The sequence below is a fragment of the Podarcis gaigeae genome, assembly GCF_964106915.1.
Source record: "Podarcis gaigeae genome assembly, chromosome: 5".
Lineage (NCBI taxonomy): Eukaryota > Metazoa > Chordata > Lepidosauria > Squamata > Lacertidae > Podarcis > Podarcis gaigeae.
Window position 1 is genome coordinate 49,470,685 of NC_139681.1, and position 24,395 is coordinate 49,495,079.

The 24,395-nt window shown below is 49.0% G+C and overlaps 1 protein-coding gene across 1 annotated transcript; it reads right to left on the minus strand.

The window, feature by feature from the left end:
- Positions 1-11,717: 11,717 nt before the first annotated feature.
- EMX2 (empty spiracles homeobox 2) lies at positions 11,718-23,127 on the minus strand. The gene is made up of 3 exons (XM_083741515.1): positions 21,923-23,127; positions 18,804-18,988; positions 11,718-13,316 (listed from the first exon to the last, which is right to left on the minus strand). Exons 1-3 carry the CDS (start codon positions 22,317-22,319, stop codon positions 13,149-13,151), a joined length of 750 nt encoding a protein of 249 aa, XP_083597641.1. The 5' UTR covers positions 22,320-23,127; the 3' UTR covers positions 11,718-13,148.
- Positions 23,128-24,395: the final 1,268 nt, after the last annotated feature.

Here is a 24,395-nt window from a genome sequence, read left to right on the forward strand (position 1 = left end):
AAAATAACAGCGATTAGAGAGATTATGAATGGAACTCGCCGGGGAGTTTTATCTGGGAATCTCTCTCTCTTTGGAGTCCTCGAGACTGCTGTGCCTTCTCTGGCTCTAGTACCTACTGCGATCAAATGCTAGAATAATAAGCAGAACGCTCTCCTTTCCCTCTTTCCGCTCATTCTCGAGGAAGAAAGTCAAGCCCTGTGGTTTTGCTTTCTAAACAGAGCCCCCACCCCTGAAAAGTTTGCTCAAATAATGAGCGAGCTAGATGAATGAGATCCAGATTCCCAAGACCGTCTGGAAATGCCCCCCTGCCGCCTTCTTTTGGTGAGCCAAGCCAGCGCAGGCCACGGGCCCATGGACAGCTCTCCCCTTCCGGGACACGGCTTCACCTCTCCAAACCCACCTCCTCCTGCGCTCAAGCCAGGTGCGCAACCGGCTCTTTACCTGAAAGCGAGTCTGAAAACCCGACGACCCGCCACCAGGACTCACTCGTGAGGAAGTCCTATTGAGTGAAGCGGAACCTACTTCCGTGGAAGCGTGCGTAGGATCCGGCTCTGCGTCTTTAGTTCATTTCCACGGGGTTTTCTTCCGATGAAGTGCGCTTAGGGCTTGGTCTCCAGAGCACATTTACGCGCGCAGAAAAGTCGTTCCCAGGGCCACACACGGGAATCGAAGGGAGGTGGGCGGCACTTCTATAGTATCAGGCCTGCTTACTTGCGTGTAAGCCCCATTAAAACCCACCGAACTTGCCGCTGCAGTATTTGAGGAGGCTGCCGGACTTGGACCAGTTACTATGACTGATCTCCTGCAGCTCCCCCTCAACTGTAGTCATATCTAGGATTTTCTCTTTTGTCCCCTCCGCCGTCCCCCCCTTTTTTATTATCCATACTGAACAGCAGTGAAGAAATGGAAAGCTTGCTTGCTATTTTGCAAGGCTTTCGTTTATTCTAATAAAGGTATTACCTTACTGATGCTTGGGGGAGGGGGGTCTTTCCTTTCCTCTACCATCTTCTTTTTAAAAGGCCCCAAATAAAAAAAAAATCTTTCATCTCTACATTCCCCAGCATTCACGTGAACTAGGGGGAGGTAGACTATTTAGAGCAAAAGTACAAAAGTGAGAGGGGAGGAGACCGTGTTGGAGAAAAAAATGTTAAGATTTCCCCCCCGTTTTCCTTTCAACGTCTTTCCTTGCTCCTATGCAATTATCTCCGTTATATGGGACCTTATTCTGGTCTCTTGTTTCCCACCCCGTATGCTTGGCAGAACTTTCCAACGCAACTTCTTCCTGTCTTTTGGTGCGAATTGCTCCTGAATATTTCTTCCATAATTAAGATCAGAGCAGATTACGATCTCTCGGCATGGAAATCTTTAAAAAAATAAGTTTCTTCAGTGCAACCTCGTCGCCTTCAACTCAGCCTTCTTTTAAACTTGTTGCCACCCTTTGCACATTTTCCCTATGGTAAACCAGGCTTGACCCTAAGGGCAACTACTCCAGAGTAAATGCATTCAAGGTTCTGGTATGTTAGAAAAACCCCTCCCCTCCCCCACCATGTGGTTTGAAGAGCATACACCGATTTGCTATGAAGTTTGAGATCTACGTGGAGAAACGCGTCGAAAGGATGTGAGAATCGCGACTGAGGTTTTCGAGCGCCAGGTCTGTGCCTGCGCTCATTTGATAACCAGGAATTGAAAACCTTTGGTTCAGGGGTGGGGCGAGTGGCACGGGCTTCCTTTACAGGCCAATGACTAATTTAAAGCACATTAAAGGTCATCAATGAAAACCAACAAACGGCAAGAAATTCAAGAGTTAGGAGCGAAACATTTCTCTTCTCCTGCCTTATTTACATGGGTCCTGGCCCAGGAACCCTACAACAAAATATTTTGCGGGTAGAAAATTTCATGGGATACGATGCAGCCTAAGTGAAATGCCATGGGGGGGGGGGGGATGAAAGACAAGTTTAGGCTGCAATCCTCCGCTCACTTACCTGGGAATAAACCCCACTGAACTCAGAGCGGCTTAACTTCTCAGGAAGCATTATAGGATTGCGCCACTATTCTCTCCGGGTATAATCGAATGGATCCCGACCTGTTTCATTGTGGCTGGATCGAGCCCATTGGGTCCACCGGGAATGAGCAGAGCCAGCCTGCTCACACGCCCCATAAGTGGCATCTTGGGTCAGCCTCTCAAAGCATTTGCTGTGGGTCAGTCCCCCCCCCCCAAAAAAAAACCTAGAACGGCTCTTTTGCGTTTCCAGATCCCCGTGTCAATGAACGATTGATCTGAATTGAATGTTGCTGGCTTAAAAAATGTGGGGTAGGCAAGTTCCGCAGAACTAAAAACAGCCAAGACGTGGCCACTTTCCCTTCTCTCCCACCACGACTTCAAGTTGAATTTCCAAAACCTTTCTCCTTCGCTCCGCTGCATCGACGGCGATGAAAGCAGACCTCGGAAAAAGAAAGGCATTCACAAACGACCCAAAGAGAGAAAAGAACCAGTCTGGAATCCCCACTTTCCCCCAAAAAAACTTTGCAAGCTAGTGGATCGGCAGTTGCTCAAAGTCCCACGCACCCAGGCTCCCCCCCCCTCGCTCTTTTGGGCGGTAGGATGGCCCTTAAGGCGCCCCTCAGCAGCCAACGGACGTTGAGAGGCTCCTTTTAGTCCGCCTCCCCATTTCAAAGAAGCTTCGCTGATCTTTCATTGTCCTGGTGGAAAGGAGAAGAAAAGAAACATACGCACAACATTCCGACGGGGAGGGGGCGCCTGGTACCTCCAGCCTTTGATGTTGATTAAGGCTTTTTGCAAGGAAATAAATAACAGTTCAGGGTGGGACGGGCGGGCCGGACTGAGAAACCTTAAAGCCTTAAAGCGCACCGACCACGTGCAAAATTCTCTTTCTCAGAGCCAAGTAACATAAATGAGAAGCTCCTGGACGGTTAAGCCTGTCGACCGTCTGGAAGACTCTCACTTTCTCTCCTAAATTAGAGATGGGAGAAGCAGAGCGAAGGGGTGGCCGGTACCTTTCCGGTAGAATTTCCTGCCAGGCTAGTGGTAACAAACCAGCGAATAACTTTTCCCCCCTCTTTAAAGCCCCAAAGGAGGACATGATATGAATGTCTAATAACCCCAACAGAAAATTCCCTATCTCATTTGATATTTGGTGCTAGGCAGAAGCTAGCCTTCGTAAATAATATACAAAGTAAGAAACCTAATCCAGCCGGCTAGAATGTTTAATTCATCATTATGCGAACTAATTGGAAGGTGATTATATGGTAATTGCTCATTAGTGGTGTATATTTATCGCTGTACCTTATGTCAAGGCCATGGGAATTGTGTAGAGTCTGTTCTCTCATTTCAAGATCAGTTTCAGAAGCAGGCCGGATCAAGTGTGTGTGTGTGTGTGTGTGTGTGTGTGTGAGAGAGAGAGAGAGAGAGAGAGAGAGAGAGAGTTTCCTTTTTCCTGACGTCAGGTCCAGCCAAGTGCAATGGAGAGCTGAGCTATAAATATTAGCTGGTTTTCCCCAGACAGGAAAGGGAAGGCAAGGCTGGAAGGCCTGGGGCTGGGGCGGGTCACCCCCTCAAAAAAAAAAAAGGCCCTTCGGGGAATCCTGACAGCGACTGAAACTGCTCCAACAAATACGTTGCAATGGACATCAAGGATAAGACCCCTCTGCACTCGGAATGTTGATCAGCACCGGCGCGAGAGAAAGGTTGCGGAGGGGAAGAGGCGAAAGGGAGCAGCCCAAGTGATGGGGGAGTTGGTTAGGAGGCGGATTCTCCTTCAACCGCTATGGATGGGGGGGGGGGGGCAAAGATGGAGGAGGAATCGACGCCTGGGAAATTCTGTCTCTGATCGAACTGGAGCGTGCATGAGTGGGATGAGAACAGAGTGAAAGTGACTGGCCAGAGTCAGTGAATGAATGAAAATTATGTTAATTGTAACCATACAGCCAAAGAAGGGGAAGGTGTCAATGAAGAAATTATCTATCTATATATGGAAAGATTGGCTGCTGTGAATGAGAAACAGCTGTTTGAGTGGTGATTCCTAAACTTTTAATGGAGAAGTCTCGTTGGTTTCAGGGGAACGCCTGCTTGCGGGTTAGAAGAGAAAATCCTGCAGTTACAATATCAAGATGAGGACCTGCCCGGTTTCCCCACACTGTTTTAACCCTTCCTTTAAAAACATGCCTTTAAAGCACTTTAAAGAACAGCCCAAGTCCCAGCACTCAAATAAGGCTGCTGTTCCGCAAACAGACGATGCCCAAAAAAGGCGGCAGAAGACCGTGGATTTCTCCCCAAACAATGCTCAGATGCGCGTCAGGTGCTGATGTGGCGAGAGCCTCTCCCAGACCAGAGACTCGTCCGAGCCGTGTTGATTTGGAAAAGAAAAGGCTTTTGTGAGCTCACGGGTCAGCCAGGCACCTGCCGGCGTATTAAATTCAGGCGAGGCGTCAAATGACAGCCGCCTCTTTGACACTCTCCCCTCTGCACTTCAGGTTAGAATTTTCCAAGGTACCAGGCAGCACCCAGGTAAGCCAAGTGTTGCGTCCTGGGCCTGTGGCGACCCTAAACCCACCTATTTACACGCATCGCTCATTGATTTCGCTCCTATTCCTTTCCCAGAAGACTTCCGTGCATTCTTGGATTCGAAGCACATGGGAACCTCCCTCCCTCCCCCCCGCCCCGTCGTTTTCAGGGAAACTTGTTGTCAAGTATGCTCCGATCCTAGGTAGATTTATTCAACAGAAATCAAAGTAAGTCCGACAGCTTTTCCTCCCATTAATTTCAAGGGGGCTTGCCCGATCCTTCTAACCCACTTATGTCCTTGTAAGCCCACATTCGTACCAGCGAACACGGTACGAATCCGGTTTAAGTCTCAGGACGAAGCAAGCGCCTTTGATTAGCGCACGCTGTGACAATCAGTTTATGAAATCGGCTTAAGTGATTTGGAGATCGAGCTTCTAGGAACATTTATCCCTTCCTTGAACAGCTTTTACTTGGAAGCAGGCCCCCACTGGTGTCAGTGGAACTTCATTCCGTGGAAAGTGAGCTTGGAGAGATGGCCCACTTGGAAAGCCCATCATAGGGAGACTTACCTCTGAGTAAAAGGTACATAGAAGAGGACTGCACGTTGTTCAATTTCCTGTTTCAGACTGAAGGGTGTTAAACTTCACTCCTCAAGCCACGCACGCCAAAGATATTGGGCATAAGCAAATGATTGACATCCCAGATGCTTTACACGTTTACCTGAAGGTAAACGCCAGGGATGTTCAAGAACTTTGCTGTCATTCCTCAGGTGGCGGTGAGAGACTTAACAGCGAGTTTAAGAAGCTCTGGAGTCCCAGCCAATCTAAAAGGGAGAATTAGTATATTGGCCAAAGCTGGAGGGGGTCCTGGGATCCGCTCTGTGCTGTTTGACATCTCGCTTCCCTGGCTCAAGCGCTAATCACAAAAGGCCAATTAAAAGCCCATTGCCTCCGATTAATCAGACCTTTCGCTTTCAAGTGCTGCTTCTCTTCCCTCCGCGCTGCGCTTTAATGGCTGAGAGCGTCCTAGCAGGACAAGCTCCGGCAAGGAGCGAGGTTATTGCTCGGGGTCACCAGGTCCTCTAAACTCCGACTTCCACGGCGCAGCGGGGGCTATTTGGAGAAGTAAATCAATTGATATATGATGAGCTCTAAGTAGTTATGAAACACTGGAAGGGAAAGAGGGGAGAGCGGCGGGGCTGGATCAATGGGATGGGCGCGGGAAGAGGCGAGCCGAGCTTCCCGTCTCATTTCCTAACCTCATGCCTAAGCGGTTCGCCTTTGGGGCTTGGGGCGAAGATCATTCATTACCCAGAGGTGACCGGCCAGCGCGCTCCGAGAAAATGAGCGCTTGGGAGATGTCGGTCCTGGCTCTCTGCACACGCTACGGAACATCTCGTTTACTTCCGAGAAAGCAGGCGGAAATGAAAGGAAAGGAAACTGAAATGAAAGGAAGCCCCACATTAGAATCCGGAGTGTCCCCCCCCCCCACACACACACAAACGAATCTGGGACCGACAGAGTAAAGCCTAAATCAACAGTGGCTCTCCAGAACCCAAACCACAAAAAACTAGGGAACAAAGGTGTTTCCACACCGGAGGCACCTTAACACGTGTTCATGGGAGTGAACCCATTAAGTGCAGGCATAGAATCGTTGGAAGGGACTCCAGGGTCATCACAGCATCATAGAATCGTTGTTTTGGAAGGGGTCCAAGGCTCATCTAGTCCACCCTCCTGCAATGCAGGAATCTCAGCTAAAGCATCCATAACATATTGGGGCTCGAACTCACGATCTGAGAGAGTCCCCTGCTCTACCGACAGAGCTACCTCAGTCGCCTGAGCCTAGGCATGTGTACTAGGGAATAAGTCTCTTTGAACTGGGTGAGGCTTCGTCCCAGAGACCCGCATATGCCTCGTCTGCAAGCAGCTGAACTTCCAAGCACATACGGTTTTCCGGTCGGATCCCACTCTGACGTGCTCACCTCATAGCAAGGCATCCCCAAATGAAAGGGAATCAGTCTGGGATCGCGATCCTAACCTCTGCCGCTCATTTATGGATTTTATTTTTATTATAATCACAAGCATTCACATTCTTTGCCACAAAACAGGGCTCTGCCTTGGTTGTAGAGTTGCCATCTCCAGCCTCAATATCGCAGGACCTTCTCCAAGCTCAAGCAAGGGGACGCGGTCAGAACAGGAAACTTTTAATCTCAGGGTTCGTGAGTTCGAGTCCCATGTTGGGCGAAAAGATTCCCGCTTCTAACTCTACGATTCTATACTTCCTCAGATCCACGCGACTTACTCCCAGGTAAGCAAAGGTTTGCGCCACTGGGTTTAGGATCAGAGCGAGAACGGCAAAAGCTACTGATGGGAGTGGCCTCCGTGAGATCGCACCCAGGCCTGTGTACCCAGACGACCGAAAAATATCAAGGCATTATCCGAGATGTGCAGCGCAGGAGTGGGTGTATATTTGAGCATGCGCACAGACCCCTGGAGAAAACCCGCCACTGGGGCCTCGTAATAGCCTTTGTATACATTGTTCCGTTTCTGCAGATGTAGTTAACATCCAACCCGAGTTGGAAAATAATCGAAGTGGGAAACGCTCCATAATTCTCTCCATGCGCCCGTCCATTAGGCTGCAATCCTAAACATACTTAATAACAAGCCGCAATCCTAAACATGCATACTGCACATTGGGAGTGACTTCTGCAGAAATATGTATTCGATTGCCCTGCTAGAAGTCAGTCCACTGGAATTAACCCGAACACTAGGGGAAGCAAGCCAGGAAGCGGAAGGTTCTGATCTTGCTTTCTCCTTGACATGCTAATTGTCTACGTGCAGGGAGCGTTAGCTTTATCTGGAAGAGCATTTAGTCGCAAGGTACACAGGTTTACCACCTCTGGGAAAACTAGGCCAGAACTTGGGAAGAACTTCAGTCTCAAAAGACCAGTCTAACTGGAGTGACAACCTGCTCAGGCTCTTTTCACCCCAGTTAGACCTGTCTTCTGAGACTGAGGTTTGATTCCCGGCTGACCCCTCCTGAAGCCTGTTTAAAGCACTCCAGACTTCCTAGGAAGCGCGTGTGGAGGTGGCGGGGTGGAATTCTGGGTGAACCTCGTCCCACTTCCGAGTCTAGGCCTGACGTCCCAGGAGCAACCTCTTCTGGGTCAGAAGTTGACAGATGCACGTTTGCGCCCCGGAACAAAACCGAACCAGATCAAAGGCGCCCCCCCCAAATGCAACCAAGGCCTCCAGCCGCGACCGGGGGGCCCTGCTCTGAACCTGCCCTGCAGACTGAAAAGGGGGCGCGCGGACCCGGCGACGGCGCAAGACACAGGTTTTTAAGAACACACATTCGGGACCGTGGCTTGGTGATCCGAAGTAAGACGAGAATTAGCCTCACAATATCACAAGCACGCACCACCACCCCATTCAGAAGAGAACCACGCATGCGCACTCATTTCAACTTGGTTGTTGTTTTTTTTTTAAAAAAAGGATAATCAGCAGGACGAAAAAGGAGACGTAAGGAAATAGAGGAGGGATGGAATGGGAGAGAGGCGAAAAAGCAAGGTGAGCCAGAAGTGCCAACTGGAATAAAATATTGGGGGGGCAGGTAAGCCAAGCCCTGCATAATCGATCACATGACCCAGTGCACAAACACTATTTGAGTGGGCCATTAACTTTGTAGGGGCCCAGCCGCCACAAATATTTCCTTGTGGGGGCTGAATCCCCCACGGCCCCTAGGAGTTGGCTCCTATGAGGTGAGCTTAGTGGAAATGAAGCCCCATTTGGCTCAAGGGGTGTATAAACTGTTTGGAACTGGATTGGGTTGTTAGTGTTAGGGTATGTGTAAAAGCAACGAGGGCTTAACCCCCAGTTACATCACTGGAAGCTATTTGCACGGCATTAGATCGCCCTTTGTAGGTCTGTGTGCGTCACGGAGAGGAACAAAAGCCAGGTGCGCTTCCTTGGGAGTAAGTCGTATTGAAAGGATTTATTAGTCAGCCAAGTATTGGAGCGGGCTAAAAGAGAGAGGGCGAGAGACGGCAGAGCCAGGGAGAAAAGCATTTTCTAGACATTATGAGTGAAGGCGACCGAAGCCGTTCCAGCACCTACTTTGGGAAAGCGCCCGGTCAGCACCGTCGCGGTCCTCCTCCTCCTCCCCGCACCGCCTCCCCTAGCCTCCGCCTCCGCTTCCCGTTTTCCACCTCCGCCATTGTCACGTCCCCGACCTCGCTTTGCGCCCCCCCCCCGGTCCGGCCCATCGGGTCGCATCTTTTTTTGCGGGGGGGGCCCCGCAAAGTTGGTCCCCTCCCCGCCTTCGGACGCCAGCGCCGGGCGCAGCAGCCGCAGCGCGGCCTGCGTAATCCGGGCGCACTTTAAAAGAGATGAATTAATAAAGCAAATGAGGACTTAATAATTCCGAGCGTCCTGCGTCTTATGGAAACGGGGGCGGAGGGGGGGGGTGGAGAGAGAGAGGGAGAGGGAGGGAGAGAGAGAGAAAAGTGCGCCCAAATTGTTTGCAGTGGATCAAGGCGAGCCGCCTTTTGCTTCACTTTCTTTATCTTAATTCCGACTTGAAAAGATATAATTATCTAGTTTGAACAGAGCTGCTATCAAATCCTTCTTTAGGCAGGGAAGGGGGAAGCTGGAGTGGGCTGCAGTGTTCTGAGCCGCTCGGTGGAGCCTGAGATAGCGAGTAATGAAGTTGTGGAGTCCTCAGATACAAAGGGCATTAACCTCATTAGCATGAAACCTTTTCTTCTAGCCATTGTGGGACTCTTTCAGACTCCTAATCCCCCCTATTTTCAAAGCTTGGTTTGTAATAAAGCTTTTAGGGGTTTCCCTCCCCCCCCCCAAAGCTAATAGCATTCTCTGAAGATTTTATTGCTGTTACGCTACATAGGACGTTTAATATATATTTTTTCTTCTTCTTCTCCCCTTTCCTTCAATCTCCTCTCTCTCCCCCCTTTTTTGCGGTTTAAGGGAAGAAAGAGGGGAAATTTATTTATTTATTTATCCGAAAGCGAGAAGCTCCTGAATCTCGCAGAGGGGAAAAAATAAGCTGTTCCAAAAAAAATATTTTTTTTTAAATCAAGATAGGAAACCATTTCGAGGACTAAAGCCTAGGAAGATGGGTAATGTGTGGAGAGGTTTTTTAAAAAAAATGAAATGAAATGAAACAATTGTTTATTTTATAGCAGGGAATTTTTTTTAAGGTGCTAAAGAAATCAAACTCCCGTGGCCCGATTTTATGGGAAAAGAGACGTTTTAAAACAGAGAGAGAAGGCGGAGGACAAGAAAGGCTGGGGGAGGGGAAAGAATGAGAGATGGAGGAGGAGGAGAAAGGAAAGAGAAAGGCGAAGAGAAGTTTACCTTAGGAGTTTGGCTCCTAGATGTGGAGTGGGAAACGGCGGGGTTGAAGGGACAGAAGAAGGAATTTCTCCTAGGGCACCTTCTCTTTCTCACTGCTCTCTGGGTGGAAAGTCACCCATTAGGATCGAAAGGAGAAACAAAGAACGGTCATTATAATTATTATGATTAATCATCATCATTGTTCTTTAAAGGTCTAAAAAAGAAAAGAACCCGACCCGGACCTTTTAAACCGAATTTCCATAGCGCCATATACTGGACAAGCACGTGCGCGGAATGCCTAATCTGAACTTTCAAGGCAGGATGCTGAACAAAGCTGGTATTTTCGCGACGCATTGTAACTTCGCCTTATCACAGTGTAAAGGGTAGTCAGATTGTCCTAAATTATGTCCAACTAGCCCCCCTGGATCCACGGATTAAGAGATTAAAGGAGACCACTGGGCAATGGCTCCTCTTTCCCCTTCATATTCCTGGTATGATAATTGCCTAAACTGATTTGCACTTCGACAAAAAAGTCTTTGTAGCTGGAACACTGCAGACGAGGTTTGCGCTGTCAATGGAAAGAAAACTGATTAATGCAGCCTATCAGGCTAAGGAGCAAATGAAGCATGAATTAATTTTTTTGTGGGGGGGGGGAGGGGAAAAAACCAACAACCTGGGGCACCCCCAGAAAGCCATCTAGCTTCCTCAAGGATTAGGGGAAACTTTTTACCCTTTTCTTTTTCAAGTTGGCAACCCTCCCTTCCCCTTCCTATGTCCCCACCTCGCGCTCTCTCTCGGAAAGTATAAACATTAATACGACAAGGAAACAAATAAAAATCCAACCAGCTTCCCCTGCTCCCAAGGATTACTTGCAAGCCTGCTACAGCTGTGGGACGCCTCGTTTTAGACTTGCTTCTATAGCGTCGTGCTACGCTTATCCTAAAAACATGCCAGAAGCAGCGCAATCCTATCTGCGTCTACTCAACAGTAAGCCCCACTGAGTCAGACTGGGGACGCATTCTCAAGTTAAGTGAGTGTAAAGCTGCAGGACGTTCGGGTGGAACGGAAAAGAGTTTACTTGGAGGCGAGGTTAAAAAGGAGGAACAGAACCGCGATGCCAGGTTTTAAAGAAAGAAAAATGACCAAATTAGCTCTATACCCCCTCCCCGCTTAATGCGGAAGTAAATTCGCGTTGATTCAAGTGGAGCCTCCGATTTAACGAAGCTGTCCTTGACTAATAGGTACCTGGACTCGCCAGCAGAGCGATCAACAAGCCAGTGTTAAGAGAGTATTTGGATTTCTACCGGAACTAAAACAGCAGCTATGCAAACGCGCCCACGAAGGAGAGCCCATTTATTTCCAGGAAAGATTACTTCCGATTAGTGTGATTTGATAGGAGTACAATCACGGGGCCCTTTCACACACACACACACACACAAACACAAACAAACCCGAGTTTGCCACCGCGTAGGCGCTGCACAGTCAGGGCAGGCAGCTAATTCTGACTTTCTGGTGCCTGCACGTGCATGGCACACGAATTCACACCCACACGTTTTCGTGAAATCCATAATACATTTTTAGATGCACACTTTAGTTGGACCGGTTCTGACATACTGTAGAAAAAGTCCTCCGTTTGCTCTGGGAACGGTTTGGGGGAGGAATGCGTTTGATGGTCAGGATGAGGAGTTCTCTACTGGGCTTCCCTGTTATTTAAACGTCTCCTGAGGGGCGGCTGCCTGTTGCTAGCATCAAATCAAGGTCATCGGGTCTATGGGCCAGCAGAGAAGAGATAAGTGGCAGGGACTTAACCTTTCCGAAGGGAAAAACTGTGCTTAAAGTTGTTAGGCCATATTGATAAATCTTTATTGACAAAATATTGACATTGAGATACTTCTTGGAAGTATATAGTGTGTTAGAATTCTAACAAATTAAACACAAAAAACACAAAAATATTTACATTCTGGTAAAGAAGACATTAAGGAAACATTTGTCATTTTTAGTAGCTCTATAATCTTGGATCATCAACATCAGTGCTTGAAATTTGTCCCCAATGAAAACGGGCCTGGGTCGAAATGATTTCTACAGAGGGATCTGCAAGATCCCTTGCTCCTTCTGAAGTCCTGCGAGAGTTTAAGTACAAACCCCCATCCGAGGAGGAGGGGGATTAAAAGGAGGAATCGAAGTTTTAGAATGTGGGGACTAGTTTCTTTAAATCTCTCTTTTTATTATTGTCTGTTTTTGCAGCAAAGTTCCCTTCCCCACCCCTCCACCCTCAACAACCCATCCCCTTTTTTCTTCTTCAAAGGTTATATCCATTGGGGGGAGGGGGGAGCAAAAACAAAATTAAAAAAATAAAATAAAAAATTAGAATTTGTTACCGCTACTTCATTGAGTTTTCACAACCACGTTGACGCCAGAAGTTATCATAAAAAGGTTTACAGACTGCACAGTTTCTCGTAAAATAAATTTAAAAAGCACACAGAACCTGTCTCTGAGGAGGGGAGGGGGGGAGCGCAGTTCATGTCTGACTTTAGGGACCATTAAAAAAAAAAGGCCCTACCCCCTCCTTCTTCTTCCCCCTCCCTCGAGGTTTTTAAAATTTTTAAAAAGAAAGCATGCAGTTCAAGTTTCTTTGAAACTGGTGTGTCGATTTTGGCTGGGTATGGGATCCTCTCTCCTAAAAGCCTGGGAGACACTCAGAATCATCATTAATAAGAACAAAATCCCTCGTCAACTGCAAAGTGTCCCGGTATGGTTGCGTGTGTATGCGATCCCTTTAAAATTTGGAGCGATCTGAGTTCGAATGGCGAGAAACGGAATACAGTATTGGTCAATCACCTCGTCTTGGTGGTTTGGCTTTGATTGACAGATTCCCCCCTCCCTTCTCTTTTTTTGCACTTAAAACAAAATTGTACCAATGCAGGACCAGCCAAGGCCCCCACCCTTGATGGACTGACTTCTGGGCTGGCTTAAACTGGCCGGCCGGCTCTCGCCCCCTCTCAAACTGCCCCTCTCTAAAACAGAAACAGAAACAAACAAAAACAGAAAAACAGAAAAACGAGAATCGCCTGGTGGGATCCAGCCGGTTTGCTGTCCCTCGCCCTGGCCGCGCCACTCACTTTCCTGCGGTTGTCGCGAGCCTTTAACACTTGAGTTGTTCGTGGGAAAGTCTGTTAAGTGCCAGCCGGGAGTTTTACCGCCGCCGCCGCTTCGTCGTCGTCGTCTTTTTATTATTACTATTATTGTGTGTGTGTTTTAAAGTGGGAGATGATTTAATCGTCCGACGTGACGTCGATCTCCTCCGGGCTGGCTTGTTTGGTGGCGATCCTCCACCGGTTAATATGATGAGTCCCCTTTTTCTTTTGTTGGGAGTCCGAGCCTTCCTCTTCCAGCTTCTGCCGCTTGAACTTTGTCCTTCGGTTCTGAAACCAAACTTTTACCTGCAGAAAGGGAAACAACACAGGCAGGCCTGTCAGCTCCCTGGCGGCGGATGTGCGTGGCCTAAGGGTCTCTCACTCACTCACTCACTCACTTACACACACACTGGGCGGTTTCTGCACCTTTACCGGGTCCACTGCAGAAAGAGAATAAGCCTCGCTTCGGAATCAGGTCTCCTGATGGTTTACACCAGGTAGACATGTCTGTCTCGGGTAAAATGAACACAGCATAGCAGCAGTGGGACATTCTCGCCCTAGCAGCACCCACTAACCCGGCTACAACGACCCTCTGCGCGTGAACTCAGTAGGGGTTATTGTGATGATTATTTAATGTATTTGCATCCCGTCTTTTTTCTCCCCAAGCAGGAATTCAAGGCGGCTTACAACAGTTAAAAATCTTCATTATAAAACGCAAAGCGCTAAAACAAACTAATTGCTTCTGAGTAATCAGGCACAAGGTCGGGTTTGAAATCGATTTAAAAAAAAAAAAAAGGATTTAGGTCAGGCACTCCAAGCTTCCTAATTTCCCCTCCCTGACTTCGATCCTTGGAAATGCCATGTGGCCACGCAGTGCGATCCTATGGCTATTCGCTTGGAAGGGGCTGGGCTGTGTTCAGTCTGCTGTTAAGCAGTCGCGTGGACTAAGCACAGCTCTGTTCAGATTCGGAGAATCCTCTGGCTATTGCGGGACTGGAGGAAATGTGGCATTTCTCGCCTGCTTTGCATGCTTACTGGGAAGTAAACGCCATATAAATTAATGGGACTTCCTGTTGCTTAGGCAGACAATGCCCGGATCAAAGGCAATCTCGTTGACTTCACGGGAGCTCACCTCCTGCCTCGCCTAGGACTCAGTTAAGCCGCAGTAATTGGGGTTTTAAGACTAATCCCCCACTTTGAGCGCAGCCCTTGGAAATGCGCCCCCACTGATTTCAACTTAGGACTGCAGCTTTTCACCCCGATTCTGAACTCATTTGTGGCATTACATTCCATATGAAATCAATAAGGGTTCACGTCCCAGAAAAAAACAACAACAAATCGTTTAGGATCATCGTGCCGATGCATCTCGCTTCAGCTCCGCTGTGGATCGCACTGGGGGAACTGGATTTTGAATTTCAGTGTAAACCAGTGACTACAGTGGAGATATGCCTGCAAGGCTACAGCTATGGCGATCCTCTCTTTTGGCACGCGGTGGCCCCGTCGCGTTGAGAGCCGGAAGTGTAACTATGGAGACGCGAAGGCGGGGCACGGCCCAGACAAGGAGCCTCTCCCTTTTCCCTCCCCAGGTGCAGGCAGCCCTCGTGTGCAGAGGTTTACACGCGATCTGGAACCCCAGAAGATCCTGGCGGCGTCTCCGCCGTGGATGTATTTTCGCTCAACTCTGGAGAACAACGAGTCTATGCTCCTCCACTTACTTACTCCAGAGTAGTCATTAGAGCCCATCCTAATGCCTGGGGGATCTGCAACTTATAGGCAGCGCACGTCTGATCTTCCTTATAACCCCAGTGAACCGTAGGCCCAAAGGCTGCACTTTAAGTCCCCTAGCCTTAAAAAGTGATTTTACTGCCAAATAAGTTCGTTTGTTTACTGTATAGCCTTACATTCCGATCCTAAATAAGTTTGCTTGGAAACGAGCCCCGTGGATTCAGCCAGACTGACTTCCATTGTGAGCAGAAATTGAGATCGCCTCACTGGGCAATCCGTGCCCATTCCCATATGCACGCAGGTCTCTATATACAGCCCTCAAATTTACACCGACTGTCTGGCTTCAGAAAGACGCTGTGCAGCATGTGACCTACTAGCAGAAAGGACAATATTTTGTGGCGTCCCGTCCCCCCGTCCCCCCCGCATCCGTATGTATGTGATCTGCCACTCTGTGGCAGTCAGGTCTGCACGATGCTCCTATGCATATATGCATTGCAATGTACACTTCTTGTGCCATAGGATTCGCCCATACTATCTGCTACAGATGTGTTTTAGAAACACCGCACGTACTCCGACTCGCTTTGCTCTCACACGTGTACAGTATTCCGTGCACCTATGAATGGTGCGTGTGTGAATGCCGTGTCCCGGTCTCGCCTCTCAAGCTCACATATTTCCTCTCCAGGCAGCTCTCTCTTGATACTCGTGTCAACTGCACTTTGCATTACAAACGGTGGGATTGAGAAGGACATTGAGAGTTCTAAGGGCATTTTCCCCCTTCCCCTCCCTCAAATATTAATCGCATCGGCAGCCATTCGAAATCAAGCAATTAACCAAACCGAGATGGTTGCATTTTTTTAATCTTCACCACCACTTATCTCATAACCGGTTTTATATAAATTTAACGTCCGTATTTATAAACTCCTGGCTGTAAAACTCTTTTTTCAGCCTGACCTTTAAAACCTACAGTATGGATTTATTTTCCTAAGGAGCTGAACCCGGTTTCAGGTTTTAAAGGTGGAGGAGGGGGAAACTATTCAACCTTAATTAAATATAATAAAAGGGGGAAGCTGAAGAGCTGCGTTAATTAATTGGAGGTTCGAATTTTGCCTGCTCTAAATCGACGTGTCTTTTGTACCCAGAGCCTGCCTGCCTCATCATCAAAGGGGCAAAAAGAACATATTTCCCGGTGCTGCTTGGGTGACAGCGGCCCGGGTTGCAAGCCATATGGGGAAGTCCTTCAAGTATCCCGGGGAAGGGGGTGGGAAGAAGGGAGAAGGGAAGCCCCCTACGAATTTGCTTTGGCTCGCCTAAATCTGAATTAAACATAACCAGCTGACCCTGTCAGTCATTTAATTGCAGATCTTATTGATCCCGAAATTATCTCCAAAGAGAGAGGGACACACACACGATCCTCGTTGCGGCCAAAGGTAAACATGGTTCGGCTGTTTTTTTTTTGCTTTTTTTAAAAAAAGCACTTTCTGCTCTGATTCGGCCTGAAAATGCCTGATAAAGACGCTGCCCGTAAAGGGAGGGGAGGACGTAAATCCGAAAACGGGACCATTTTAATAAGCTCCTTTAACCCGCTTCGCTGCCCCTTCAGAAGCCCTTCGCTGCCAGACGCCCCCCACCCTTCCCTCTCCCCACATCTCGGCCGTATTTTCATATTCTTAAAAAAAAAAAAAGCCTCCCATTTAAAATAGCTGAGCGGGGGGATATACAAGGGCGAGTTTAATTCGCTTTTCAGTTTGCTAATTGAAGGGGACGACGGTTCATTTCTCCACGCCTGGTCTCCAAAGGGGCGCTCGTTTTGTCGGGGGCTGGAGGCCTGACACCGCCACAATAGACCCCGACCAGCTTCGGAATCAAGCGGGACAAAGACCACCTTAAATACGGCCTTTGCCAGTGGAAATCAGGCTGTGACCAGGCCCTTGTTCGGCGAACCTCATCAAAGGGGCGACCCATTTACTGGGGGTTTTGTTAGGGGAGACATCTTTAAAACAAAAGGCCCGGCCCTCTTTAAGGCGCCCCCAAAGAAAGGCAGGAAAAGGGGACGGGGGGGAGAGAAAGAGAGAATGAGGAGGGGGGCCGAAAGTGTTACAACTTAATCCGACCAAAGAACGTTACTGTTTACTGGGAACTTTGAACTAAGCTGCGCCTATTTTTCCTTCTTCTCTGCCTTGCTCCCCCCTCTTCGCTTCCTTGAGATGCAGAGCCCCGGAGAGAACATTCCTTTCGAAATAGCCCCGGCGTCTTGGAAAGAGAGAAAAGCGTTTGGAAAAGGCCATCGAACTTCTGTTAAGGGAGGAGAGCGCAGTAACAAAAGCCTCTGAAAATCGAGATATTTGAAGGGGGGAGGCCAGAGACGGAGCCCCTCAAGCAAACAAACAAACAGAAAAGAAGAACGACGGCATGCATCCTAAACAAAAAAACCCGAGCAGCCAAACCAACCATCTGGTTTGAAACGTACGCACATATATACAGCAAGGCAGCTGGGCAGTCGAACAGATTAATTTGATCTGATCTCTCGCGCGCACACACCGCAAGGTTCACACAATTGATCTTTCTGCCTGGCACACTCTCCAAGAAACGAGCGCAAGTCTCATCTGGGCGACTGTCAAACAACGCCATTCTTCCCATCACCGGATCGCCCTCCGCACCAGCTTTTTGATGTGTTCTCCCCCCCCCCTCCCCAAACCTTATCATTCTATTTCACTGGCACAATTTGCTGGAGGGTCAGCGGGCTATACGCCGTTGGCAGGGAAGGGCTTCAAAAAAGAAAAGGGGAGAGATATTTTATTGCCAGCCCCCGGGAAATAAACCGTCCGGTCCGCAGCACAGTTAAAGACGGGGGTTTTAAAGCGGTTTTGTTGCTCTGATGCAAAATGCAGGGGTTTTTTTGGGCGTCCAGTTAACACGCAAAGAACCTTGCGGCTAACACGGTTGTTGGGGCATAAGCTCTCCTGGACTCAAGCCCGCTTCATCAAATTGAACACGTGAGTGTGTGTAGATATATATGTATCACACATTTAAAATGCGTGCTATTTAACGTCGGGCTGGGTCAATAGAACGTCACTAGAAAGTATTCGAAACACTTTCGCTCAGAGTCTACTTCTACCGAAATGGAAGCGAAATGTATTCAGGTTGGGACTGTGAAAGGGTTTCATTATTGTTACTTTGGTGTAAATGGGGGAATGGATTAAACTATATGGAGGGACCGACCATAGCGGAGTTAACTGTATGGAGGAACCTACTTTCAATTTCAGAAGTAAACAAGGCGGCGGGGGGGAGAGAACTCCCAACTTTCCGCTTGAGGTCTCTCTGTCTATAGTTTGAAATCGTTTAAATCCTACATTCAGGAAAAAAGACACAACGAACAGCACCCATTTCCCAAACCAAATCTGCTCCTCGAATAACAAAGCAAACGCTCCCTTTGCACTGCGCAGTTTCACAAACTATAAAACCAAACCAAACCAAACCAAAAATCGATTGGATAGTTCTCAGCGATAAACACACATTAAATATTTCAAAACTCCTGATTTTCTTTAATTAAATGGAGCTCAATTTATTTCTCCACCTTCAAATTTGACCCTGGATAATCCCAACGGTATGATCCGGAAGCTATTTAAACCGAACTACCTTGATAGAAGATGATAAAAATCTTGTTCATGCCGCTGGGGCGAAATATCCTGTTACTTTGGCTTAAACAGGTAGCCTCTAGATCTACAGTAATAATAATTGACATAACATACATTTTTCTAATACAGTAACAATACCAATAATACTCCTTTCTGAAACAAAACAAAACAAATCTTTGGAAAAAGATCCAGAATGCTTTTGTGATGGGGAGGAAAGAAAGATTCGCGGCAGCCAACACACAGGGACAGAGTTTAGAATTCCCACGTTAGCCTACACCTCTATCTTCTTACACGTGAAGCTGGCTTCTCCCGCCCCCCGCAGCCCTTGCAAACTCAACCCAGGGCGGTGGGGGTTTGTTGAGAGGCCCAGGCCTTGTCTTTGAGCGCGCGCCGGAGCGGCCTGCCGGGTAGAGACGCTCCTCCTGCACCTCACCTGAGTTTCTGTGAGACTGAGGCTGTGCGCCAGTTGCTTCCTCTCTGCCCCTACGACGTAGTGATTTTTCTCAAAAGCGTGCTCCAGTCTCAGTAACTGGGAAGGGGAAAAGGCGGTGCGGATCCGTTTGGGCTTCCTGGCTAGTGCATTGTGCAAGAGGAAACTCTCCGGGCTGGTTTCATTGCCTGGATCGCGAGACAAAAAAAAAAAAAAAGACATTCATGAGCCAAGCAAGCCTACTTATTAGCATTTTGCATCTCTAATCGAAGGTGGAGGGGGGAGGGGAGGGGAGAGGGGAACTTGAAGCGGAAAGTCTTTCCATTATTTTAAACCTTTCTGTCTTTGGCACCTTTGCTTGGAAGTGATTTCCCTGCTTAACATGTGCTTAAATTCTCACCCAGCAGACTGACTTTTTTTTGGGGGGGGGGGAAGGAGAGAGGGAGAGAGACAAAAGGTGCAGACCCTGCAAGATCAGAACGAAACTAACATTCACTCAGAGAATGTCTCCCAGGGAAGAAAGCGACAGAGAGGAAACGCCAATTGGCCTGCTTCATATATCTTTTAAAAAAACAAAAACTCTGTGTATTTGAAGGAACGCGTGGGGGGGGGGTAGGTGTGCAAGGGGGAGGGGGGACAGCTGACTTCCGATTAAAGGGAAAAGAGCCCCTCAATACAACAAAGCAACTAATTATTTCACAAGGAAATTAATCTCGCCAACATTCAGTGAGCTAAAGAGCAGAATTCGCAACCATCTTCTAGGAAACCCCAATTTCGAAAAATGGCACCCCCCTCTCTTCCTCCAAGGAGTTTCCTACCATCCTATTCTGACACCGCCTGTTACATGCAGGTAGTTACTTTAAAATAAAATAAAAATCCGCACAAGAACCATCTTTTCGAAGACCTGCACCAGGTATAAAGTCGCCACCCTCGACCGCCTTGAAAACTTCCAGCAGGAAGAGCTGCTTTGGGGAACATCTGACAAAGCAAAAAGAACCAGACTCATCCTTTTAAATGGGGATGGGGGCTGAAAATGGGAGAAGATGAGGGCGGGGGCTCTCTTTCCAGTGCCCACAGAGCCGCCGCGTTTGTCATCTGTCAATTGCTGGAATAGTTTTTTTGCAGATACACCCGCTATCCCCACAATCGCTCTACCTATTTTTGCGCCTCGGTCGTTTCGTCCGACGCGGGGCCACAATAACAAGGCAGGCAAATCCCTCCTTTGCGATGGAGCCTCCTTCAGAAAGCTGCTCACGACAGCGGGGGAAATGACTGGGTGAACGAAACCCCTCATTTCCCACCGAGAGGTTATAACGATAATACTAATAACCCTAATCGACTCTCTCCCTCCCTTCCCTCCCCCCTCTCCGTCCCCTATCTTGGAAACCATTCCATTTCAAAAGAGGTGTTTGCATGGATTCCCAACCCCTTTGGTTACTCCTTATTGCACTTTGTAAAATTAATTGATTTTGGGGGGAACTTAGCAAGGAAGTTAATAAGACTAGTGGGATACAAACAAACGCGGTTTCTGGGTCTCCAGAAGCTCCAGGTCTTAGCAGGACAAATACCCCACAGTTAAAAGGCAGGTAGGAGGGTCTCCTTTGACTGAGTGAGGGCCACACTTCCTTATCACCCTTCAAGCTCGTTTTTATAACGTTTGGCTTCCCGAAGACAAACGGCTTGTGCTCTCTCTCTTTCTTTCTCTCTGCTGAATGGGGGGGGGGGGGACACACGAAAGCAATATTCTAGCCCTGCCCGTTTGTGCTCTCTCTCTCTTGTTAGTTTGCGCGTGTAAACCATGGAAAAGTGAAAGGAAGAAAGTTGTTTCTGTACGAAATCCTTTTCCAACTCTTTCCTTGTTTTCGTTATTCTTTTTTTCTGGAAGATGGTCGGGGTGGGCTTATGGGAGATGCAAAAAAAAAAAAAAAAATTGGGGAAATATTCCAGCGCGATCCCTTTTAAAACAAAAACCACTGAGAATTTAGGATATCTGAAGAAGTGTGCATGCACACGAAAGCTCATACCAAGAACTGACTTAGTTGGTCTTTAAGGTGCTACTGGAAGGAATTTTTTTTGTTTTGAGAATTTAGGAGTCATTGACTTCAAACTGAGCGTTCTTCCCCAGTAAAGTTCCACTGGAGCGTGAATGAGATGGCAGCTGCGGAAGTGCCTTGGAACGGCTATCGGTTTTGTTCCCAAGAAATAAAAGGGGAGCCCGTTTTTCTTTTTAAAAAATTAAACCATCATTAACTCTGCAATTTAGCCTTGTTCTGGGCTATCTTGGGAGCCTCTCAAAGAAAGCTCTTTGACTTGACTCCACATTTCTCTGCTGAAGTTGACTTTGGTTGGGGAGGTTAAAAGGATAAATTTACCTGCAAGGTTTTTCTTTAAATCATTTTAAAGTCATAGAAAGAATCGTTTCTGCCCCGCCCACTCCTGCCTTCAGTATTATCAACCCCCTTTGCCCCCCCCCCCACTGTCTCTCTACCTGCCTTTCAGCTCTTATTTTTCTCGCAAGACCTTCGGTTGCTAATTCACTGGAGGGGGGTTGTCCTCTTGAACTCACTCTTTAGGGAAGATCTGGTTTTTTAAAAAAGTTTCAAGGAAAGGGCTGCTGAGAGCGACTCATTCCTGAAGCCCCTCGTTCCATAACGATCCTCCTGAAGGGGATCAGGGAGACTGCAGAGGGAATCCATTAGACCAAACTGAGGGAGGGTTACACTGTCTTCCCCTTGATCCCAACCCTTCCTATTCTGCAGCGACAATCGCTCAAGTTAACAACATTCTGAAAAGGAGCACAAACTCGAATTCGCTTCCTCTGCAAACAGTCGCCTTTACAACGGAACTAAGAGAGGTTCAGAATTTCTGCCCCCTCCCCCAGCCCCACACAGACACCCCTCCACGCCCATCCTCAACTCTCTTTTCCTTGCGTCGCCTAGACAAACGGCCTTTGGAAAAAGAGACGTTTCCTTTCCCGTTTTCTCTGCCTTGGTCGGAGAGATTTCTGCACTTTTCCGGGTCTTCCTGACCCCTTCCCCTCCCTCCAATATGTGCAATAGGAAATCCAGCAGCTGAGGGGGGTGGGGTGGAGAGGGAGGCAACCCCCTCCGTCCGGCCCTTACCTTGGAACCGATGGCCCAGATATCTGTATCGGTGTATTAGCCAGGGGTAGAAAGTAGAGGGGTCCCTTTGCTGCGACGCAAAGAGCGGGTGCGGGGAGTGCGAGGCCGGCAGCGGATGCGCGGCCAGGGCGTGAGGCGGAGGCACCGGGTGCACCGGGACGGCGGCCGGATTGGGCGGGTGCGAGACGGCCTCTGCGAAGACCAAGTCCGGGTTGGAGTAGACGCCGCGGCCGCCCGAGTGGAAGCCGTTGAGGAAAGGGTTCATGGGGCTTGCGTTGGCATAGCTCAGCGCCGCCGGCCGGATGGGATCCTCGGCGCGGGAGGCGGGCAACGCAGGGCTGTCTTTGGCCACCAGAGACTCGATGGTGAAGCAGCGCTTCGGCGCCGGTTGAAACATCCTGGCGGCCAAGCGCCCGGCACTGGGGCCTCCGGGCGGCGGGCGCGCCCTCCGCTGCGCCCGCGGCTCCTCCTCGGAGGCGTCGAGGTCCGGCAGAGACGATCGGGGCGCCGGGCCCGCCTAGATCCAGAGTCTGGCAGCCGGGCAGCCGCCCGCGGTGGCAGCGGCAGCAGCAAGAGAGCCGTGCAGCCACATGGAGAGGCGAACGCCCTGCAAAGCTCTGCGCTCACTTCATCCGCCCGACGGGAAAGCGAAGTGGGGAAGAGAAAAAGTTGCTGGGCGAAGTTCTGCCTTTCTTCTTTTTGCCCCCTTCTCCTCCTCCGCCTCCTCCTCCCTTCCCTCCCGCACCTCCGTCTTGTACTTTTTTGTGCAGCGCCTAAGGCGGCCCCGGCGAGGTCCAGCGGCAATCCAGCGAGAGCGCGAGCGAGCGAGCTTGCGATCGGGTCCCTTTGCCCAAAATGGTGCAAACGATTTGTTAGTTCATGAGCCTAATTAGTGCCGAGGATCACATAAACAGCTTCCTCTGAAGCCTGGTAAATGGCTTGATGATTGGTCGCTATTACTCGCCCGGAGGTGGAAGGGGGAGACTCTTTAAAGTGCGTCAGAGGGGAGAGGCGAACTTGTGGCCGGCGCGATCCTGGAGGGATGGATCCGGGCCCGGACTGGAATGGACTCCACCGCTCTGTGCCGGGCGAGAACGGGAAGGAAAGGGGGGGGGGTGAAAGTCACGAGAGAGAAGAGAGAGGGGGGAAAGTGAGAGAGAGAGACGCAGCAGACGTAGCAGACGCAGCCTGCCAGAGGTCCCACCCGTGTGAGCGGAGTCGAAATTCCTCCAGGATGCAGGTAGGAGCGTGGGAGGTTTCACAACTTTGACGGGGGGGGGAGCGGGGGAGGAGGAGGTGGAGGAGAAGGAGGAAGAAATCGACGGTTCTTCCTTGGGGTTCAACACCGAGCGAGCTCGCCTGAGCTGGCGAGGAAATCTGGCTTTCCCCTAACAGCCCAACTGAAGAATTGTGGCGAGGATTTTCTCTCTGTGCTGGAAGTGGTGGCAAATGTCTAACGCCTGCTCTCCTCTCCTTCTCCCAGCGCCTTTCGAGTCCGCCCTCTCTGTCGGTTCTCTTTGGGTGCCCCGAGCTGATCTTCAGCCCTGGGGTGGCTCGCTTCCCCCTTTCCTCAGGACCGCCCTACAGAGCAGGAAGCCGTCGACTTACTGGAGCTGTTTTCGCCCAGGAAACCTCCAGGAGTTTTCTGCGCCCAGACAAACGCGAAACCCCAAACACCTTTTTGGCGGGGGTGGGGGGGAGCGGGGGTGTGGCTCGCCGCCTTCTGTTGATCTCCAGGGCAGCATGATGACGAGGGAGGAGGGTAGGTGTTGCAGACAAAGCTGGGACTCCGGCAGAGGGACGGGCGGCGAATCCGGCCTTGTCCGCATTTTCGAGATTACCGCGGCGTTTGGGGACGATTTTTAGGGCCGAGTCCTCTCGCTCCCATTGGCTGCTGCGGTCGAATAATTATGATCACATCCTAGTACTGCTGGCTGCTGCTTACTGTTTATTGGTAGTTAAGGATCTATTATCTATTCATCAACCTCCTATTTTTACCAATTACACTCTTCTAAAGTGAAGTACCAGCAGGTATTTTTCACGTTCTCAATTAATGATTAAAAAAAAAATCTGGCGTATTTTAAATCTATTACGCTGCGGTGTGATTTATTTCGAAAGGTACAGAGGATGCACAGTGGAGTCTACATGGAAATCGGGAAGGGAAGGCTTGTTTCCAAAAGCTTTTAAGTTTTCCCTTTCATGGTTTCTCCAGTATCCCTTTAAGATTATTAATAAAAGCTATTTGATGGAATACTTTTTATTTTTTATTTTTAAAAATCCTGATTATCACATTCATTTAAATATAAGTCGAAATATATCCTGCCTTTTCCGCTGTAACTTGTAGGAACACACACACACAAAATTATATTTTAATCACATTGTTCGGGTAGCAACAAAAAACAAGAACAAAAAACCCAGACTTTGTGTCACTAGAGCAATTAGATGAGGACTCTCTCCTTCAGTTGGAGTTACT